Source organism: Felis catus, chromosome C1 (genome assembly GCF_018350175.1).
Source record: "Felis catus isolate Fca126 chromosome C1, F.catus_Fca126_mat1.0, whole genome shotgun sequence".
Lineage (NCBI taxonomy): Eukaryota > Metazoa > Chordata > Mammalia > Carnivora > Felidae > Felis > Felis catus.
The window spans coordinates 207,656,719-207,677,767 of NC_058375.1; the positions used below are offsets into that span (position 1 = coordinate 207,656,719).

The 21,049-nt window shown below is 38.5% G+C and overlaps 1 protein-coding gene across 6 annotated transcripts in view; it reads right to left on the reverse strand.

The window, feature by feature from the left end:
- CUL3 (cullin 3) overlaps positions 1-21,049 on the reverse strand; it is a 95,696-nt gene that overhangs the window by 35,258 nt on the left and 39,389 nt on the right. For all 6 annotated transcript variants that reach the window (XM_023259738.2, XM_023259737.2, XM_045034548.1 and 3 more), the window contains one exon: positions 18,304-18,417. In XM_023259738.2, the coding sequence (XP_023115506.1) occupies positions 18,304-18,417 (114 nt within the window). The remainder of the gene's footprint in view (positions 1-18,303; positions 18,418-21,049) is intronic.

Consider the following 21,049-nt stretch of genomic DNA (forward strand, 5'->3'; position numbering starts at 1 on the left):
AAATAATAATAAATAATAAATAATTTATTAATAAATAATTTATTAATAAATAATAAATCTAAAATAAATCTAAAAAATTTTAAAACAAGAATCCTTTTTATTATCAAAATATTCTATCACATAAGTTATTTATAAATTTGATGTTTATATAGTTTTGAATAATACCATATACAGAATCACTCTCACCCTATGGGATCAAAACCAATAACTGGCTGCTTAATTGCAGACAGGTGGTAAAAGAAAAACAAGCATACACACACGTCTGCATCTTAAAATTTTTAATTTAAAACACAGTACATGTTCATAGAGATATCAAGACTTTTGTCTTTGAACATGAATCCTGTGATTAGAGTTCAGTGTTACCTTTCTTACACACACCCTCACCTAATAAACTTTTCTACTTTGTTTCATTAAGACGGAGCATGAACTAGAGACATTTGTGAAGCAAAATGAATGTAAAAACAGTCCTTCTAGATTTTTACAATCCCCACTCCAGTCTTTTAAATTACCCACACTTAATTCGAACCAATATTTACTGATTAGTCTTTGTCAAGTCTTTCTAAAACATCCAATCTGTTTACCAAGAAATTCTACTGCTTCTAACACCATTTTACTGGTTTACACAATATTAAATTATGTAATAACAGGTACAAGTGGTATAAACAGGTTTGAAAATGAATGCAAAAAACTCTCAGTGAACACAAAGCTCGACTGGTGAGAGCAAAATAGAGAAGATATACTAAAAGTAGTGAAATAGCAGTGAGAGAGTTTTTACTCAGGCTGTTTTACAGTGAGAATAGAAAACACTGGTAATTGTGGCAAGCACAGGAAGTTCCAACTCTACTTCAAGCCCAAGGGACTTGTAGGGTGTGTGGGGGTCATATATGTATATACCATATATGATGTATATATGACATTAACAAGTTTAACCTCTTTAAGAAAGCAAACGTTCTTAATTAAGAGAAATGTCTAGAGAATCAGGTCAGATTTTATCGTTTTTGGCAAAAGGCGCAATACCAGTAAGAATTATAAAACAAAAGGCACATACAGCATAATCTTCAGAATAAATTATGAGTTTTAGAGTGGAGTTTTTTTAGAGTGAAATTTTTTAATGTTCCCCTTTTTTGGCTTTACTGCAGTATAATTTGCATGCCATAAAATTTACCTATTTTAAGAGTACCCTTCAATAATTTACAGTAAATTTCTATAGTTGTCTAACCATTGCCACAATCTAGTTCTAGACTATTTCCATCACCCAAAAAAGTCCCTTAAGCCCGTTTGTAGTCAATCCCACTTTCAGCACACCTGCTTTCTCTTTCTACAGATCTCCTTTTAAGGTCATTTAAATGTAACTGAATTATATATAATCTTTTGTATCTGATTTTTCACTAAGCATAAAGTTGCTAAGGTTCATTAATGATATAACATTTATCAGTATTTCATTCCTTTGTAGTGCTGAATAGTACTTCATTCTATGGATATGCCACATTTAGTTTATTTTACCAGCTAATGGATATTTTGGGCTCTTTCCAGTTTTTGTCTACTATGAGTAATGTTGCTAGGCACGTTTGGGTACAATCCTTTGGTGGATACATGCTTTCATTCTGCTTGGACCAGATTTCTAGAAGTGGAAGCGTTGGATCATATGGAAATTGCTAAACTGTTGTCTAAAGTGGACTTATCAGTTACAGCAGATTTTTAAATGGAAAAATACTAGATGTGGAGTTAGGAATTTTTCATATGAGCTCTGGCTGTATCACTATTAACCGGCTGGGTGACCCTGAGTAAGTCATTTATCCACTCTGGTTCTGGGTAACACAAAAGGTTGGTAAAGATAATCTCAAACTCTAATATGATTTCTTATGAAGCTTTACTCTCTGATCAAAAGTTTAACATATATGAAGGACCAAAACAGACTTCAATATTACTTATTCCCTTTCTATTTGTTACCAGTATCCCTGGCCTGGGTTTCCTTCTTCTCATTCCCACGCACAGTGATGTGGGTGAATCAATAACCTTATGGCCTATAATGCCATCTAGCTCAAGTCCTCTGAGAAAAGCCAAAAGCCAAAAAAAAAAAAAAAAAAAAAAGTCAGGTGCAGCTGATGGACTTCTCCAGGTATACTCTGTATGGGGAGAAACAATGCTTCAGTAAAGGAAGCCAGGTATGATGGGAACACATGGTTAGAGTGTTTGAGGGTATGCAACATTTAAGTCCATGGAAGATGACTGGAGACAAAAGAAATACAGATGTTAGTGTTAAGACCTCAAAGTCTGTCTTTTAATGTGAGACTGTCAAGGTGTATATGATGACTATAATTAAATGACATATAATATTAAAACCTGTCAACCCCAAAATTTGATTATCGATAACAGAGCTAATAAATGGAGAAGAGAAAACCCACAAAATTGAGTGTGGCTGTTTAAATCAGTAATACTAAAGAGTCATTTATATTAAATGTTTGGTATGTATGATTAATTACCATCAATCAAAATTAAGAGTGATGCATACATACACTCAAGTGTTTATAATAAGTGTACATGTTAAATGGAAACGCATGCACACGTTCACAAACTTATGATCTGTGCATAATATATATTAAAGTACTTGCTAAACAAACATGCTGAATCTTGTTTACTGCTTACTAGTACTATCTGAAGGAATTCAGGCTGTGGGTACACAGTAGCATTTTCCTAACAGATTCTAACAGGAATGTCTCTGTTAAAAAAATTAGTGCCTGGGGGGCCCCTGGCAGGATCAGTTAATGGAACATGCAACTCTTGACCTCAGGGCCGTATACATTGGGTATACAGATTACTTAAAAAAAAAAAAGGTTTTTTTAATTAATTAAGTGGCTAGATTTATGCAATATAATATTAATGCAGCTCTAATTGTTTAAATCATTGTAGGACTTTCATTTTGTATATGTTTCTATGTGAATATTTAATTTAAAAGATCTATTTAAAAATCCCACCACTAGTTAACCTCTAAGAGAATACAACCTCAAAGTAAGGACAGATATAAACTCATACCAAAAATGAAAAAAAAATGTTTAAAAAAACCTAAAACTATTATTTTCATAATCTCAGGCTTTTTGACCAAAATATAGTTTGTAGGAGTTCACAATTAGGCATTGATCTATTGAGGAAAGCTAAGTAGAGATAGAAAGTTGGTGGCTGCTTCCATTCGCCTTTTTAAGCCAAAACAGTGTTTTAAATATAAAATGTTCTAAAAAACATGTTTGAAAGCTTAATGTCTGAGTCAAACATTACATTTACTAAAGGGATATGAGCTTCAACACCAGAGATAAATTACATTTTAAATCTTTATTTATGGTTCTGTCTCAGAGGTTGCTATTTTTGGCCAAGCAAATCTACAACCAGCAAGACTCGTCACAAGCTAGATGAACCCAAGGGTGAGGAGGAGGAAATAATGATGGGACCATCTCTTTGTCTTTCGTTTTATAGACCTGGGAAAAAGCCAGACTGCTTTTCCATCTGACTTCAACTGCAACACAACACCTACTTCACAATGCTATCGCACTTATTTCCATGTCTAGTCTTGAAAGAATAGCTTTTGGAAGGCCAAGTTCCCTGCCAAGAACAACTATAAAACCTAGATCAGAAATTAAAAAGTACTAGGGTACCCGGGTGGCTCTGTCGGTTAAGCATCGGACTCTTGAATTCAGCTCAGGTCATGATTTTGTGGTCTGTGAGATCGAGCCCCATGTGGGGCTCTTCACTGACAGTGCAGAGCCTGCTTGCAAGGCTCTCTGCCCCTCCCCCACTCGCGCGTGCTCTCTCAAAATAAATAAACTTAAAAAAACAAACAACTGATAATGAAGTTCAAAAAATAACATTAACTCTTACTAGTTAATTTACTTGCAAGAAGTAGTTCAAGTATCTTTAACCAGCTGAACATTTTTTGTTTATTTTTTAAAAACAGGAGGATGAGGAATATAAACAGGTTTAAAAATCTTTACAAATAGTAAATATTTGTCCTGCTCATAAACTAGAGATAAACCCTAAAAAGTTTAACTTATTAAAAAAAAAAAAAAGTAAATGACTCTGTAACAAGTAGCTATTGTCTGTTAGAACATGCTTGAACCTGCTTTCCCAAGCTTAATCACTAGGCAATCTTCTATCAACAAGCAATAAATATAAGTGTTTTCAAATAGGGTTCACTTTCAAGCCATGAAATAAATACAAGAAGACTTAACACTATGAAAACAGAAACAGAAAATTAAAAAGCAAAACAAAACCCAGAAAAATAACAAAAAGTTTCTAGTGCAGAGTTATAGTAAAAAAAAAAAAAAAAAAAAAAAAGTCTAATTACAGCAAATTTTACAGAACTGTCCCAATGTTTTCCGCAATGCTGGTGTCTGACTATACTGCTGAAAGGGCACTAGTAAGAGATGATATAGTAAATTGCAGACAAATTAACATTTCTGGACTTAACAATGTTACTGGGTAAAGTACATGGAAAAAAGCACAGAATACGGTTGGCTTGAAAATTTAGCTCCATGACTAAATCAAAGTCATAGTTTCCACCACTGTAAAATTAGTTCAAAATCTCTCATGGCTGTCACAGTTTTAAAAAATATATACAGTTTTTTTTTTATTTTTTTTTTCAAAAATATATATAGTTTTAAGGAATTTTATTTAAAAATAACATTTGGGGCTCAGTTAAGTGTCCTGAGTCTTGACTTCGACTCAGACCATGATCTTGCAGTTCATGGGATCAAGCCCCACATCAGGCTCTGTGCTGGGCATGAAGCCTGCCTGAGATTCTCAATCTCTCTCTCTCTCTCTCTCTCTCTCTCTCTCTCTCTCTCTCTGCCCCTCCTCCACTTGTGTACACACTTGCTCTCTCTCTCTCAAAAAAATAATACATATGATATATATATTATATATATAACTTCCATTTATTTTAAGAATTGTATCCTAGTCAATCCAACAAATCAAAACCCTAGTCAAGTTTCTCTAAAGCTGTGTTAATTGTACCAAATCATAAAATAAACACAATGTTCCCTATTCTAAATTTTGACAATCTTAACAGTGTGGGAGAAAAAAGCATCAACACTAGAAAACAGTCCCTATTAGAACCATACGAGTAATCACCCTCAAGGTCTTGGAACAATGAGATTATAAGACTTTAGGAAAGAAGACCTGTATCAGAGTAGCAACATAATTCAGTGGTTAAGAGCTCAGATTTAAGGGGTGCCTGGGGCTCAGTCAGTTAAGTGGCCGACTCTTGATTTCAGCTCAGGTCAGGATCTTGCGGTTCGTGGGACCAAGCCCTGCAATGGGCTGTCAGCAAAAAGCCTGCTTGGGATTCGTGCTCTCTCTCTCTCTCTCTCTGCCCCTCCCTCAACACGTTCTCTCTCCCTCTCTCTCTAAAGATAAATAAATAAACTTAAAAAGAAAAAAAAGAGCTCAGATTTAAGAACCAGATGGGTTATTTCATTCCTATCACAGCCATTTACTAGGTGTGACTGTAACATCTTCGTAATAACATCTACCTTAAAATGCTATTTCACTTCCATTTCTAATATTGAAAGGAAGGCTTTTACAAGACCAATTCCTCTGGCAAGAACAACTATAAAAACTGTATGAAAATAAAAAGCTACACCCCCTCACACCCATCAAAACAGCTACTATTAGAACACAAAACAAAAAACAGAAAATAACAAGTGCTGACAAATATGTGAGGAAATTGGAACACTTGAGCATTGCTGGTGGGAATGTAAAATGGTGCCATTGCTATGGTAAACAATATGGAGGTTACTCAAAAATTAAAAATGGATGCCACATGATCTAGCAATTCCACCATCCAGGTATATTCTTAAAATAACTGAGAATAGGGTCTTAGTAAAATATTTGTATACCCGTGTTCATAGAAGCAGTATTCAAAATAGCCAAAAGATGAAAACAACCCAAGTGTTCACTGACAAATGAATGGATAACCAAAATGGGGTACACACATGCAACAGAATATTATTCAGCCTTAAGAAGGAAGGGAATTTGCGGGGAGTCTGGCTGGCTCACTCGGTTGGGCATCCGACTTCTCAGGTCATGATCTCGTGGTTCGTGAGTTTGAGCCCCGCATCGGGCTCTGGGCTGGCAGCTCGGAGCCTGGAGCCTGCTTCGGATTCTGTGTCTCCCTCTCTCTCTGCCCCTCCCCCGCTCACACTCTCTCAAAAATGAGTATGTGTAAACAAAAAAAAGTTAAAAAAAAAAAAAAAAGGGAAGGGAATTCTGAGACACGCTACAACCGAGATGAACCCTGAGTCACAAAAAGACAGACACTCTGATTCCATTTATATGAGGTACCTAGAGTGGTCAAGTTCATATAAACAGAAAGTACAATGATGGTGCAAAGTTTCAAAGGAGAGTGGAAAGGGGAGTTACTGTTTAACAGGTACAGAATTTTAGTTTTGCAAGATGAAAAGTTCTGGAGGTGATGGAGGTGACGGGTGCACATCAGTATGAACATACTTAGTATCACCCAACTGTACACTTAAAGTTGATGAAGATAATAAATTGTACGTTATGTGCATTTTATAACAATTTAAACAAAGAAACACCAACTGTTTAAAAGCATCAAAGAACAACAAAGGCAACCTGGATTTGTGGGGCCAAGATTCGGGACAAAAGGCAAGTACACTGACAGGAGGCTGACAGTCGCCTTCAATCATTTGTTTTATTTGGAGGACTGGAAATGGGAGGCTAAGAAGAATGTCACAGGTAGGCTGGCTATCAAGCAGCTAGGACTTATGAAGCCAAAGTCTGCAAAGGAAAGAAATGCAAAGAAGAACCAGAAATTCCGCAAGTAATTTTCATCAAGACGTTTCCTGACCTACTACCTAAGCGCGGGCAAGACACCAATACACTAGAGACAAAGCAGCCCTGGGAGGCTACAGAGTGCAACAGACACCACGGGTAGACCTGCAGGGGTGAGGAGACAGAAGATGGAATTGAAGGCACAGTAACATGAAGAGCAAACTGGTAAACACCTCAGGCTTCTAGACCCCAGCCAGCTATTCCCTACGAGCAAAGAGATGCCCTGGAATAAAGACAAACTCAAACAGAGGAACCTTAACAAAGCCTAAAGTCAGCTCCAACCAGACCATGGTAATCTGCCCATGCTGTACCTGCTTGCCAGAACTACATGTCCTTTGAAGAAAGATACTACCATCCAGTGCCTCCCCAAGTTTTTATATACAATGTTAGAAAAATTACCAGGCCTGTCCCACACACCAAAACAAACACCCCAGGATTAAATATCTAAAAGCCAAGGGGGAAAAAAACTCCAGGAAGTCAAAGTATTCTGAAATTCTTATCCAGGAAGTGGTTTAAAATATACACATACGTAAGGTAACTGTAAGTCGGGAATCTATGTTATAATCTCTAAAGTAGCCACTACAATAATAAAGGAATAAATAAATAACAGCTAATGGGGAAGGGGTATGGATAATAAAACATACTTGATTCACACAAAAAAGGCAAGCAAGCTGGGAAAACCAATAAAGAACAGGTGAGACAAATAGAAAAAAAACCAACATAATAGCAAATTTAACCCCAAATATATTAATAATTATATAAACATAAATAAACCATATGCTTCCATGTAAAAACAAAGATTATCAGATGGGGTTAAAAAGCGTGTTACTGTATGGTGTTCACAAGTGACACACCTTAAATACAAGGACACAAAAGCGTGAGAAGGAAAGAAAGCTGCCATACAAACATAAACTGAAAGAAAGCTCATAGAACAATACTAGACAAAGTAGACTTTAAGGCAAGAAGTATTACAGGGAATAAAGAAGGATATTTCATAAAAAGAGTCTTTTCAACAGGAAGACAAAATAGCCCTAAATTTTTATTTTATAGCAAAACCTCAAAATACATAAACTAAAAGAAGAAAAAGACAAATCCATAATCAAATCTAAAATTTTAACATTTCTCAGGAGCTAATAGGACAGACAACAATATTTAGTAAAGACGTGGAAAATCTGAACATGGTTAATAAATTTGACCAAACAGATATTTGTGCACTTTACTGAACAACTACAGTTTAAAAACTGTAATTAATGTAAATTTAAAACTTCTCTTCGGGGAGCACCTGAGTGGCTCAGTCAGCTGAGCGTCTGACTTCGGCCCAGGTGATGATGTCGGGCTCTGTGCTGACAGCTCAGAGCCTGGAGCCTGCTTTAGATTCTGTGTCTGCCTCTTTCTCTCTGCCCCTCTCCAAAATAAAAAAAAAATAAATAATAATTAAAAAAACACACACACACACACACACATTTTAAAACTTCTCTTCAGGGTGCCTGGGTGCTGAGTTGGTTGAACATCTGAATTCCGCTCAGGTCATGATCTCACAGTTTGTGGGTTCGAGCCCCGCGTCGGGCTCTGTGCTGACAGCTCAGAGCCTGGAACCTGCTTTGGATTCTGTGTCTCCCTCTCTCTCTCTGTCCCTCTTCCACTCACACACACACACTCTCTCTCTCTCTCAAAAATAAACATTAAAAAACAAAACTTTAAAAACTTCTCTTCAAAGACATCATAAAGAGAGAAAAGGCAAGCCCACAGTGGAAGACAATATCTTATAAAACATATATCTACAAAGAACTTTTATCCAGGATCCATAAAAGGCTCCTACAAGTGACTAAAAAGCAAACAAAAATCCTAGAAAACTCACATTAAAGAAAAATGGATAAAAAAGGCTTGTGCACTTTTATTTACGTTATATATCAACAAAAATGTCAAAAAAAATTAGAAGAGAAAAATCAGATAGTACACTGTAGGGCTAGTCTACTACCAAGTGGATGAAATAACCACTAGGGTATCTAATATTTTGGGTGAGTTCCTAAGTATTCCAGTATTTCTGGTTTTAAGTAACTTCTGATGACAATTAGGAATCTTAAGATCATACACCAAGTTACTTCTTCAAGGAGAATTTTAGTATCAGGTGCAAACAAAAAAATGAGAAAAGAAACACAGAATACTATTCTAATATGCTTCAATAGCTTACACTGGGGGCGCCTGGGTGGCTCAGTCAGTTAAGCATCCGACTTCAGCTCAGGTCATGATCTCAGGGTTCCTGAGTTTGAGCCTCGTGTCAGGCTCTGTGCTGACAGCTCAAAGCCTGGAGCCTGCTTCAGATTCTGTGTCTCCCTCTCTCTCTGCCCCTCTCTCGCTCACATTCTCTCTCTCTCTCTCCCCAAAATAAACAAACTTTAAGACAAAAAATTAAAAAAAAAAAAAAGCTTACGCTTAGATCATGGAAAAAGTCACTATTCTTCGATTAGGTTTAGGGAACCAGGACTATCTGCCCAAATGGAGGTCCACAGCATACAACTGCCCAATGACAGAACTTGGAAAAAGGAACCACAATTGTTTAGAGCAATGCTTAATACATAATACACACTTGCTGCATACTTGGTGAACGAATGAATTTATCCTCATAAGCACAAAGGTGAATGAATGTTAGCTCAACCCTGGGTAAATAATCATAAATTCTGTTAAGCAGAGTTAACATACATAATTTTGCACTGAGGTAGTACACACAAGTGGTAAAGACCATGGGCTTTTGACTCAAAAAAGACCTGGATTCACAATTCCAGTAACATAGTTAACTGTGTGATCTTGGCAGGTTAGTTAATCTCTCTAACTTCAGTTTATTCATTCGTGAATTGGACAGTATAATAACACCTGGAAGGTCAGGTATTTAAAACATTTAGCACAGGGAGACAGCCATGTAGTAAATAGTATGTGTTACATATTCAGAAAAATATTTTTACTTTTTTATAATTTTTTTAAATCTTTATTTATTTTTGAGAGAGAGACAGAGACAGAGTGCGAGTGGGGAGGGGCAGAGAGACAGGGAGACACAGAATCTGAAGCAGGATCCAGGCTCCGAGCTGTCAGCACAGAGCCCGATGCGGGGCTGGCACTCATGAACTGTGAGATCATAACCTGAGCTGAAGTTGGACGCTTAACCAACTGAGCCAGCCAGGTGCCCCAAAATATTTTTACTTTTTAAAAGAAATTAAAAATGCAAATTTTCTTAATAAAAAAATAAAAATTTTATTGCTTTCCCAAACTACTGCTTAAAAACAACAATCAAAAGGTATTTTAAGGATTAAATGAAATATATTTAAATATGCTTAAAACAGTGCCTGGCACACGCTAAGGGCTTTGAAAGTGTTATGTGCTAGTATAAGGAATAGTACTGGGGAGACTCCTAGCCAACCAAGGCTTCATGAACCCACTTTAAGAGTTCCTAAGGAAACTGTCATCAACTTAATACTTCTCTACTCACACCTCCTGTTTTTTCCTTCATTACAGACAACACAGGTAGCTGTTCACTTTCGGTTTTAAAATAGTATAGGGGCACCTGGGTGGCTCTGTTGGTTCAGCGTCTGATTGTGGCTCCGGTCATGATCTCACAGTTCGTGGGTTTGAGCCCCGCAATGGACTCTGTGCTGACAGCTCAGAGCCCGGAGCCTGCTTCAGATTAGGTCTCCCTCCCTCTCCCTGTCCCTCCCCTACTTACGTGCTCTCTCTCTCTCTCTCAGAAAGTGAATAAACATTAGTAAAAATTTTAATGGTATTAAAAACACCTTCAGAGTCCAAAGAACTTGAAAACTTAAAAATGATCTAACCAACACATCCTCCACCCATAGACAGGCCCATAGACAGACAGGCCACAAGGAACCCATAAACCACTTGAAACTGTATATAAGTGTATGTTGTGTGGTGTGCAGATGCACAGACGTCTACTTTTAGTAGACGGTCCATGACTCTTGACCATTCTTCCAAGGGGTCTAAAATCCCAAAAAGATAAAAACCAGAGTTCTTACGCAACAAATCTATTTTACTTACAAATAAGGAAACAAGAGTTTTACCCAGAGAAGTTAAATAACTTAGGCAAACAATGACAACACAGGAACTGACAACATAGGAACAACATAGGAAGTGGAGGACCTCTTAATTCATCATTAAATATTTTTTCTCCAGTTCTCCAAATTTCCTGGACCCACACACACACAATATGGAAGCAGTCCCCTTTATGAACAAAAGTTTCATTTCCAGGGAGACTCGGTGGCTCAGTTAAGCATTCAAGACTTGATATCAGCTCAGGTCATGATCGCGTGGTCGTGTGGTGTGATCAAGCCCTGCGTTGGGCTCATGCTGAGCATGGAGCCTACTTAGGATTCTCCCTCAGTCTCAGTCTCTCTTCCCACGCCTAGCCCTCTCCCGGCTCACGCTCTCCCTCTCTCTTAAAAAAAAAAAAAAAAAAAAAAAAAAAGGTTTAATTTCCTTTACTACCTCAAGAAATATGTGCTGTATTTCTGACTGCACCACTTTATGCTGAATAAATACTCGCCTCCCTAAAGTCAACGTCATGCACTGCTACATCACCACTGCATAAACACAGAAAACAGTTCACAGGGCATGGTAATCAAGGCGTTTATGAGTCTATTAATTTGTTAGAAACAGGAACTGAGATGGAAGGCAAGGAAGAAATCCTAATTACCAAGCACAACACTCTTGACCTTTACAGTATTTATGATGATGCCCTGGTTTTGTTTTTTTTTTTTATAACACAAAGGCCTGGTACTTGGATTGTAATCTAACCAGAAAAGGACGCCTCAGTATTTATATTGTCAGTCGCAAATGTGAAAACTACAGTACATATGGGTAAAATGTGTCTTTCCCGGGTCAGAAAAAATACTGAACAGGTGTGAAGCTCAATAATCTCAAAGCCCACTGGATCCTATTTTCTATTATTTTGAACTTAAGATGTCATTTTAAAGGCAGAGAAGGTGCCGAAAGACTCCTAAGCAACCTGCGCTCTTCCAGAATATAGCTACTTTCAAACTTCTCTAAATGTGCAATCTAGAATATCGTAAAGAAGAAATGTTTTTCGGACCTAAAGCATTAGAACCTAGCAGAAAATACATGAACACAAATTCCATCATCTCCATATTCTCATTCTATCATCTGACCTCCCAAAACACATAAATCCTTGGTAGCTTCAGCAAACAGCTTACTTATTTCTCTCAAGTCGGTTCCCTGCCACCTATTGTCATTGGTAACTCCAACACTGACAATAATGACCAATCTGACACACTCTACGGGTGCCTAAATTTTCACCCCCCACCTTATTTTATTCCCTTCACCCATATGTTGATATGGGTAAACCCTGAGCCTCATCATTAACAAGACACCAAATATCTCTGGTGCTAAAATATCTTCTTTTTCCTCCTACCTTTCCTACTCTGTTACACTGAAAGGAACCTGCTCCTCACTCTCACTAGGTCTCCAGGTTTACTGATCCCTAATAGCTAATACTTCTATTTTCTAGGATCTTATGATTCAGTTGCCTACTTATTAAACACCACAGACCCACAATCAACCATTTCAATAATGCTACTACCCTTAGAATTCTCCCCCATACCCAATAAGGCTAATTCCATCAGTAGGTATTCCTGATTTTGAACATTCTTGTCTGAAACCGCCAAGTATACCTGGAAAAAGTACAGACTCTGCTGACCGCCTCCACTATGCAAACGTTGTGCCAACTCAACTAAATTATCCCCTCACAACTACAGATGACCCATTTATTTACAGATGGCAGACCCCAGCACAGGGGATATTCCAAACTTTGTCCTTGTGTGAGATTCCTATTACTGCTGAATAAATGACCATAAATTTAGTAGCTTGCTTACTTTCTCATGGTTCCAGAGTTCAGAAGACTAAAATTAGTTTCCCTGGACTAAAGTCAAGATGTCAGCAGGGCTGGTTCCTTTGAGAGGATCTGAGGGGGAGCCCAGTTCCTTGCCTTTTTCAGCTTCTAGTGGTTACCTGTATTCCTTAGCTGTAGCCCCTCCTCCATCTTCAGAGCACATCGCTCTAATCCCTGCCTCAGTCATCACATCACCTCTGTCACCTACTGACCCTCCTTTTGTAATGACCCTGTGATTCCACTGGGCCCACTGGGGTAACTTAGGACAATCTCCTCACCTCAAGATCCTTAATCTAGTCACATTTACAAAGTTCCTTCTGCCCTATAACGTAACAATCCCTAAGTTCCAGATACCGGTCATGGGCATATCGGGGCGGGGGGCGGGGGGGGGGGTAGGGGCAGGTTATTCGGCCTACCACTTGACCTTTAACACCTCACATACTTCAGTTACCCTAAGCCAATGGTCCCACCTTCTACTTTACTAAGGAGACTAAGAGCATCAGAAGTTCCTCAGCTTCTCTCTTCACAAAGTTGCGGCTACATTTTGCTTGATCTCTTTACTCATTCTTAGCGACTTTCCAAATAAACAGCTTAAAGAAGCAGTGAGACCCTCCTTTCCAGGGTGAACTCTCTCCCTATGCCTATGAATTTACAGCCTCGATCTAACCTTTCAGGAAAACCTGTGCTACTACCATAGCTCTATTTGTGAAAATGACTGGAAATATGGACAAATTCAAGTAAAAATATGCAAATAATTTCACCATAGAGTTTTATGCAGAAAATTTCTCTATTAACCTTCCAGTAACCCTATATATCACAATAGGAAATGCTTTTCTATTTCCTTTGGCATTAACTCTAACTGCTCAAAAGTAGCCTACAGAATACCATCCGTGTGTTTACTTTCCCTTCTTATGACATTCATTTTTATAGTTTAAAAAGAAAAATCAACTGAGTAGTAATATATACTTATGGTTTATATTCACAGAGTGATTACAGAACTAGGACAGATTTTCTCCATAACATGCTCAACTCTTTCCCCAATCGCTAATCTTTTAAACAATGAAAACTGACAATGAAACTTTTACTAAGCAGCCTCAAACCAATCTTACAAGTTCAACATGGCAAGTTTCAGACACTAGGAAGGGGTGGAGTGGCAGAAACCAGAAGTCATGTACATTTAGAGACATGTACATTTTTCTTTTTGAAACACTGCACCTGCCAAACAACAAAGTTACATGAAACAAACTGTGACCAGTGGCTGCCTCCATGTAACCAGTGATTCCATTTTCCAGAGTCCGTGTGTCCCATAGTATCTACACATCCAGTCTGCAGCATGACATTTTATATCCAGACACCTCCTTGTTAAGAGTAAAAGTCAGCCAGCTGTAAGTAGGTGGTAGGGTGGGTAGACAGTGAAGCATCTTCTCTCCTCCCTCTCTGAGCCTGAGATCTCAAATTCCACCAGTTAGAGCCAGTATTCATAGGAAGAAAATATGTGTCTAAGATCCATGACGGTACAGTCAGTATACTTCAGGTATATGCACTATCTAGCAGGTAGTCGCCTGAGAAGTCTGGAATGAGGGTAAAAATCTTCAAGGAAAATAATGTAAACATCAACAGAAAAAAAAAAACTTTGTGTTTTTGGAAAATTAAAAGCATTTCTACTTCTTAACCAAAGTATTGGGTTACATAAATGCACGTTTGTCAAAAATAATTTATACACGCCAGTTCTGCACATTTCAATGTATAAACATTACCTTAATCTTAAAAATCACTTATTTAATAAGCTCAGACACTAAACATAAAAAGACAAAACAAAGAAGATGAAGTCTATGAAAATGAAAGAATTCTATTTTGTAGGATGTGAAGATATCTTATCAATACTTTCTTTCCAAATCGACAGCAGCATATTTTTAAAAAGCATTTTGCAAAAGTGTATCTATAATCTGTTAAAAACCAATCTGTGTGAATTTATTTAAACTACTTGTGAATGCCTGGTTTGTTCCAAGAGATGTGCTGCATGTCGGGGACACTGGCCCCTCCTCCTAAAATTCAGTCTGGCATGGGCACCTGGATGGCTCAGTCGGCTGAGCATCCGACTCTTGATTTGGGCTCAGGTTATGATCTCACGGTTCATGGGATCAAGCCCCCAAGTCGGGCTCCGAGCTGACAGCATGGGATTCTCTCTCCCCACTATGTTCTGCCCCTCTCCCTGCTTGCCCGTGCTCTCTCTCAAAAGTAAATAAACATTAAAAAAAAAAGAAAAAGTTTGGTCTGGCAGAGAAATGAGGCCCTAAACAGTTAATGATGATTATGGCGAATGCCGCAAAGGAACAGCACCGGGTACGGTGAGACAACTGCAGTCGGTGGGCAGTACACAGCACAGCTCAGGGAAAGCTGCCCAGAAATTGAAGCTAAGACTTAAAAGGATAAGTAGGAGCAAATCACGTAAAGAGAGGAAACATTCTGGAAACATTTCCAGACAGAAGACATATGTGAAAATTTCAAGATGAGCCACACAAATTTCAGCAGGGCAGTAACTTGATCACGTGGCTTTCAGATAATAACTCCAAGAGCAATACGGAAAAGAAAATAGCAAAGGACACAGTGAATGTTCTAAGACTAGTTACTGAATACTCCGAGAGAGAAACGAAGGTGCTTTCATCCTGGGTAGTGAGGAAAGTGGAAAAACTGCAGACTGTAGAAATCCGTGAAGTAGAGAGAACGGGGAAGATACTGACAAGAATAATTCCCAGGTTTCTGGCAGAGAAAATGGAATGATCAACAGGTTCATTTGAAAATGCCTATTTTGAAGTAGCTCTCAGACAACATATACAAAGGTAGCCATCAACTTGACAAACGAATGTACCAAATCTCAATCTCACAGAACGAGGCTAGAGATAAAATGTGGGAATCATCTGCACAGAGGCACTAACTGAAGCTATGGTAGCAAACGAGGTATGCCAGGAGGAGGAAAAGTCTGGGTTACTACACCCCAAGAAGGCCTCCATTTAAAGGGCTGAGGAGAAAGAAGAGTAAGTACTTGAAAAGAAACAGAAAGGTAGGAGGCACACCAAAGGAGTGCTAGGTCACCGGAATTAAGGACCCAGCACACGAGAGGAAGAAAGAGCAGCCATCTGTGCCAAAGGCCGCTGCAAACAGTCAAAGAGCAAGAGGAGTATTCACAGTGATCTCTGCCTTCAGAGATGTGCAGACCTGGTGATTCTAGTAAGAGCAAGACGGAACAGCACAGTTGAGGAAGCAGGTGGAACTGGAACATACCCAAAGTGATGAAAGATGAGAGAAGGGAGACAGCAAGCGGCGACATTTCTTACGAGACACTTGGCTGTGGACGGCAATGGAGACCCTGAGAGGCAGTGCGGGAGTCCAACAGAAAATTTAGTAGAATTTTATTTTGAGGATGTGAGTGGCCTGAACATGTCTCATGCTGATGAGTAAGACTCAGTAAAAAGGCAGAGCCCTGAAAATACTTTAGGCTTTTGACAAGGTAGAAAGGAATGTGATCCTTAGCACAGGAGGAACACTGGCCTTTAACAGGAGAGGAGACACTGCCCTCCATTAAAACGGGAGGGAAAGAAAAAAACACAAAAGGGGAGAAAATACAGACAAAATCGTAGGTAGAACGGTAAGAACCGAACACGGGTTCTACCCGATGCTTCTTGCTCTTTCCCCTGGGAAGTGGAAGGCAAGATCATTTATTTATCAAGAGTGAGGAGGCCAGCAGGAGAGCTGAACGTCTGAGGAGAAGTGGAGGGAAAAGACGACCGCTGGACAGTGTGAAGGGTCAACTGGAGGTCCGTGACAAAGGACAGACAGTGGCACTGATCCACCCCGTGTGGGGTTTCCTCCAGCAGAGGCCTAGGAAAGGGAGCTTGCTGGGTTTAACCAGGGTTGAGGCACTATCAGACGGGTCTGATGAAAGAAGAAGGGACAAGAAATACTAACCCTAGTAAGTTGTGACGGAGCACATGACGCTACGGTCCAGGTGCTGTAAGTGCTATGCATGAATGGCACCTTCTAGCCTCGTGGCTACCCTACCCGGTGAGTACAACAGTATACTCGTTTCATAAATGAGGAAGCTGAGGAATAAACTAATTAGTTTCTGGACTATGGTCACATAACAGCATTCAGGCTTGAGATTTCACTTGGGAACCCTCTCCCCGCTCCCCCCTACCCCAAAAGGGACCTGAAAGAAAACAGAAGTTTTTAAAATAATATTATGTCAGAGTGGAGGGTGTGTATAATATTAAAATATTCTTTTATCAATAGAGTAATGGACCATGAAATTACAAGTGGTTTTCTAGCTTAGTGTTTGTGTTAAAATTTAAAGACTCCTCAAATCCAGAACTTAATGAGACTGTGCAGTACAAGCTAACTTGTTTCACATTTATATCCCAGGCAGTAGGATGGATGTTTTCACAGGTGATGTCATTTACCTCAAACTGTCAGCTCAAGATGAATCTATATCCTGAAGAGGAAAATGAGGCTCAGAAAGGCTAAACGATACGTTACACCTTTTAGCAAAGCCCTGAAAAGTGAAGTGGCCTTTCCCTGCCCGTCTTGCCACTGAGCCCCAGGAAACCAGGGCTCACAGGCCTGACTGGACTCTGCGCAGAACGAAACACTTCACGGCTGTTTGCTCTCGTGGGAACTTCTTTCCAACCATCGCTTTACTCTATCAAGTGAAAGAAACTAGGCCATGCTCTCGCCACTAGAGCTAAAATCAAACTGAAGAAGCTGAAAATAAAAATTTGAAAAGCAGAGTAAAACCTGAGAAGAAAATCTTATGTCCAATTCCCAAATATAAACACTAAAGCAACAAGAAAAGTCATCAGACTTGATCATTCTGCGGTGACACAATAATTAAGCTTGATGAATGCAGCTCCCTACCATGAACACACCAAGGTAAGAAAAAACTTGGTTGTTTAATCTCTTTGAAAGTTATTAAACAGCTCAAGTCGATGTTTTCCAAACTGTCTTGCTGAACAAGATATTTTTCTTGACTCATAAAAACATAAAACAGTCGCAACAGATAAAAAATGGAATATATATCTGAATAACATATATACAGCAAAGATTTACTATGAAGTCAGCAGCTATTAGAGTGCACTTATTACAAAAATATTTGTACAAAACGACATCCTCATCACTGAAGATGTAAGGACATTAAGTTTTAAAAACTTGTAAGAGAATACTCAGCTTTCATCTGTCTGCTCGCATTCAACCAGTTACTCAAAAAGAGATGTCAGTAAGGTTTTCAGTATTTTCCATTTTGAAACACAAAGTGCTAGATACTGAGAAAACAAAATTAAATCTTTCTCTTTCAGTTTTCCATTCTAATCATTAAATATAAACAAGTAAGATTTTAGTTCACACAAGCTAAGGTAGGTCCTTGCAAAGGAAATATGGTTTATTTAAAACAACACCACATTCCACACTGACCTGTAGCATCCAACTGAATGTGACAGAAAGACACTGTGTTTTGAAATGGCTAACTTCTAAAGGAAAAACAAAAAAGCTCTACTTACCATATACATTAGTATGTCTCTAATCATCACCATAGCTGTTTGATGATCATTCCAAGCTTGATTTAGCGTTTGAAGAAAGTTGTTATTCAATGAATTTAGTACATCTTCTCGCACCTATTGACAGAAGAGTTCATTACAGTTTGTTGACACGCCTACACGCTCTTGTACGTATACATGTACATATCTGTTCAATAAAACAAAGTGGAAATCTCCAATTTTCAATCAAAGAAACACATATTAGACCAGTGGAATTATTTTAAGCTCTAATATTACCTCTATACAGACAATTAACAAATGTGTCATGTAGTCCAGACCCATCTCCTGACCTCCAGAATCAGAAAGCCACCTCCTGGGCATTTCTCAACCCTCCAACAACTTAACATCACAGTAAGAATAAAATGCTAAATACTGGTAAGGAACTACAGGGCCCCACATAACTGGCCCCAGGCTACTGCTCCAACTAAATTTCCTACGACGCCTCCCTTTCCCCATCTTTATAGAATGGTTGAGAATGCTGACTTTGGAGTCAAACTACCCGGGCTCAAATCCCAGCTCCCTGACTAGCTGTGTCACCTTGTGTTAAGTTATTTCAACTCTGTGCTTCAGTTTCCTTATATGTGAAATAGTAGCAACACACTTAGAACAGTGCTTGGCACTCTGAACGCTGAATGAGCATCAACTATTAACGCAGTGTGCTCCAGCTACAACGGAGCCGCACACAGCAACCGTGCTCTGCCCTTTCTGCAGGCTTCACAGAGCTCACGCCCTCACTTCTTTCTGCTCAAGTTTAACCTCCACACAGAGGTCTTCCCCGACCGCCCTATTTCAAACAACAGCCTCTATCTCCACTCTTAACCCTAAATTTTTCCTCACAGTACTTGTCACTACCTACTCTGTCACATATTTATCCGTTTACCGTCGCTCTCACTAAAACGTTAAGAACAACGGCAGCACGGATTCTGACTTCTCTGTGTGCCTCCCACACCTCACAGTGCCTGGCATCTGTAAGACCCTTTACTTCATTCACCCTGCCCTTGAACACCATGATCCACCTCCAACACCATAAGCTTTTTCAGGATATCAGCCTTTGCACATCAAGTTGCCTGGAGTCTGAAATGCCGTCCTAATGCAATCCTGCTAAGACAACTCAGCCGTCAAGAATTCCTTCCCACCATCTACAAGCATACTGCCACCTTCTCTAGTAAGAGGTTCCGGACCACTATTTCCTGCCGTGTGATCAGTCCAATGGGAAGACTGCGGACTAGAAAACGGAATGCAGACTCTGGTTCTAGCTTTATCATGAAGAGCCAGTGTGCCTGTTCTCTAAGTTCCTACAACACTTTGGGACCACACTGCCAACCTCTCAATCATTCACACCCAACCAGTCCTCTGTGGTCTAGCTCAACTCCCAACTCCAGTGTCAGCAGACATGTTCTATCCCCAAACATCTGCAGTAGTGGTTAAACATTTTTAGGTTGGGGAGAATCTGAAGTCATGGTGGTCTGTGAGAAATGATTTCATATGTGTGTTGACATATACAGAGATCTATCAACTTGAACTATAAACAGTAAATAAAATGCCATTGTGTGTTAGCACTAGTATAAACAAGTATAAGCAAGTGGTTGGAAGTACCAAAGACTGAAAAAAAATACACGAAACACACTATTCCCAACAGACGAGAAAATAAGTTCAAACTGAGAAAAATGCATCTATCTTTTCTTCTATGTTAGAGGAAAAATGGTCATTAAGAGGTTTTAGTGAGGAGACAGTATGTCTGTTCTACTCTACGTGTCTTATGAAAACCACTAGCCTATACAACGTTAATATAGAATTTTATTTTATAGATAATCTTTTCTTCATAAGACTAAGTTCCTTGACTTCAACACATATCACCCATCAATATTTGGACTATATCAAAAGTGATAAACACTCATGTAGGTTCGTAGACAGTACTGTGTTAAATAAATACATTTTTGTAAAGTGGGTAATGTATCATTTATTTCAACTCATTAAGTCTACCACTTGTCAGATGCAAATTCCCAAGGTAGCTAACGGTAGAAAAACTACAAAATGAAAATACACCTATTTATAAAATTTTTCACCAAGCTTCATATTCGTTCACTGAAACACTAAATTTTGAGTAGCAATTAAATTAAAATCATGACAATGCCAGAGAAATCGTACTATATGACAAAACTAAAATGTCTGTATTCCAAACATCAGAATATCTAGCAATTAATTATTCTTAAGGACTTAAATGAACTTTGGTATGACCCTTTGTTATAAAATCAAGTTTCACTTAAACTGTATTAACGTCACCCTAATTCTGGAATGCAAAAATGTGCTTGGTATATCTGTTAGATGAATGAAAAACTTGCCAATTAAAAATTTTAAGGTTATTTAAAAAAAGATGTTTCTAAAATCACTAACTTATATACACTTTAAAACATACCAAGTACTTAAGTAATATTCGTATTTCTTGCTGCCTTTCAACAAAATGAAAAGTGTGATCAATGAGCACAATGTGTCATAAATTATAAAACTGCTTTATTTGCATACTTCAAAAACGTATCCTGACATATCAGTAACAATGAATTTTACTTAGCAGAAAATATCTGCTATTAAGTTAATTTTGTTGTATTTCATTTGTCTGTCTACTGTTGAAGTGAGATGTGGCCATGGATCTGCTTTGGCCAATGACATAAGCAGAAATGATTCATCACTTCCACATGATGTAAACTTTACC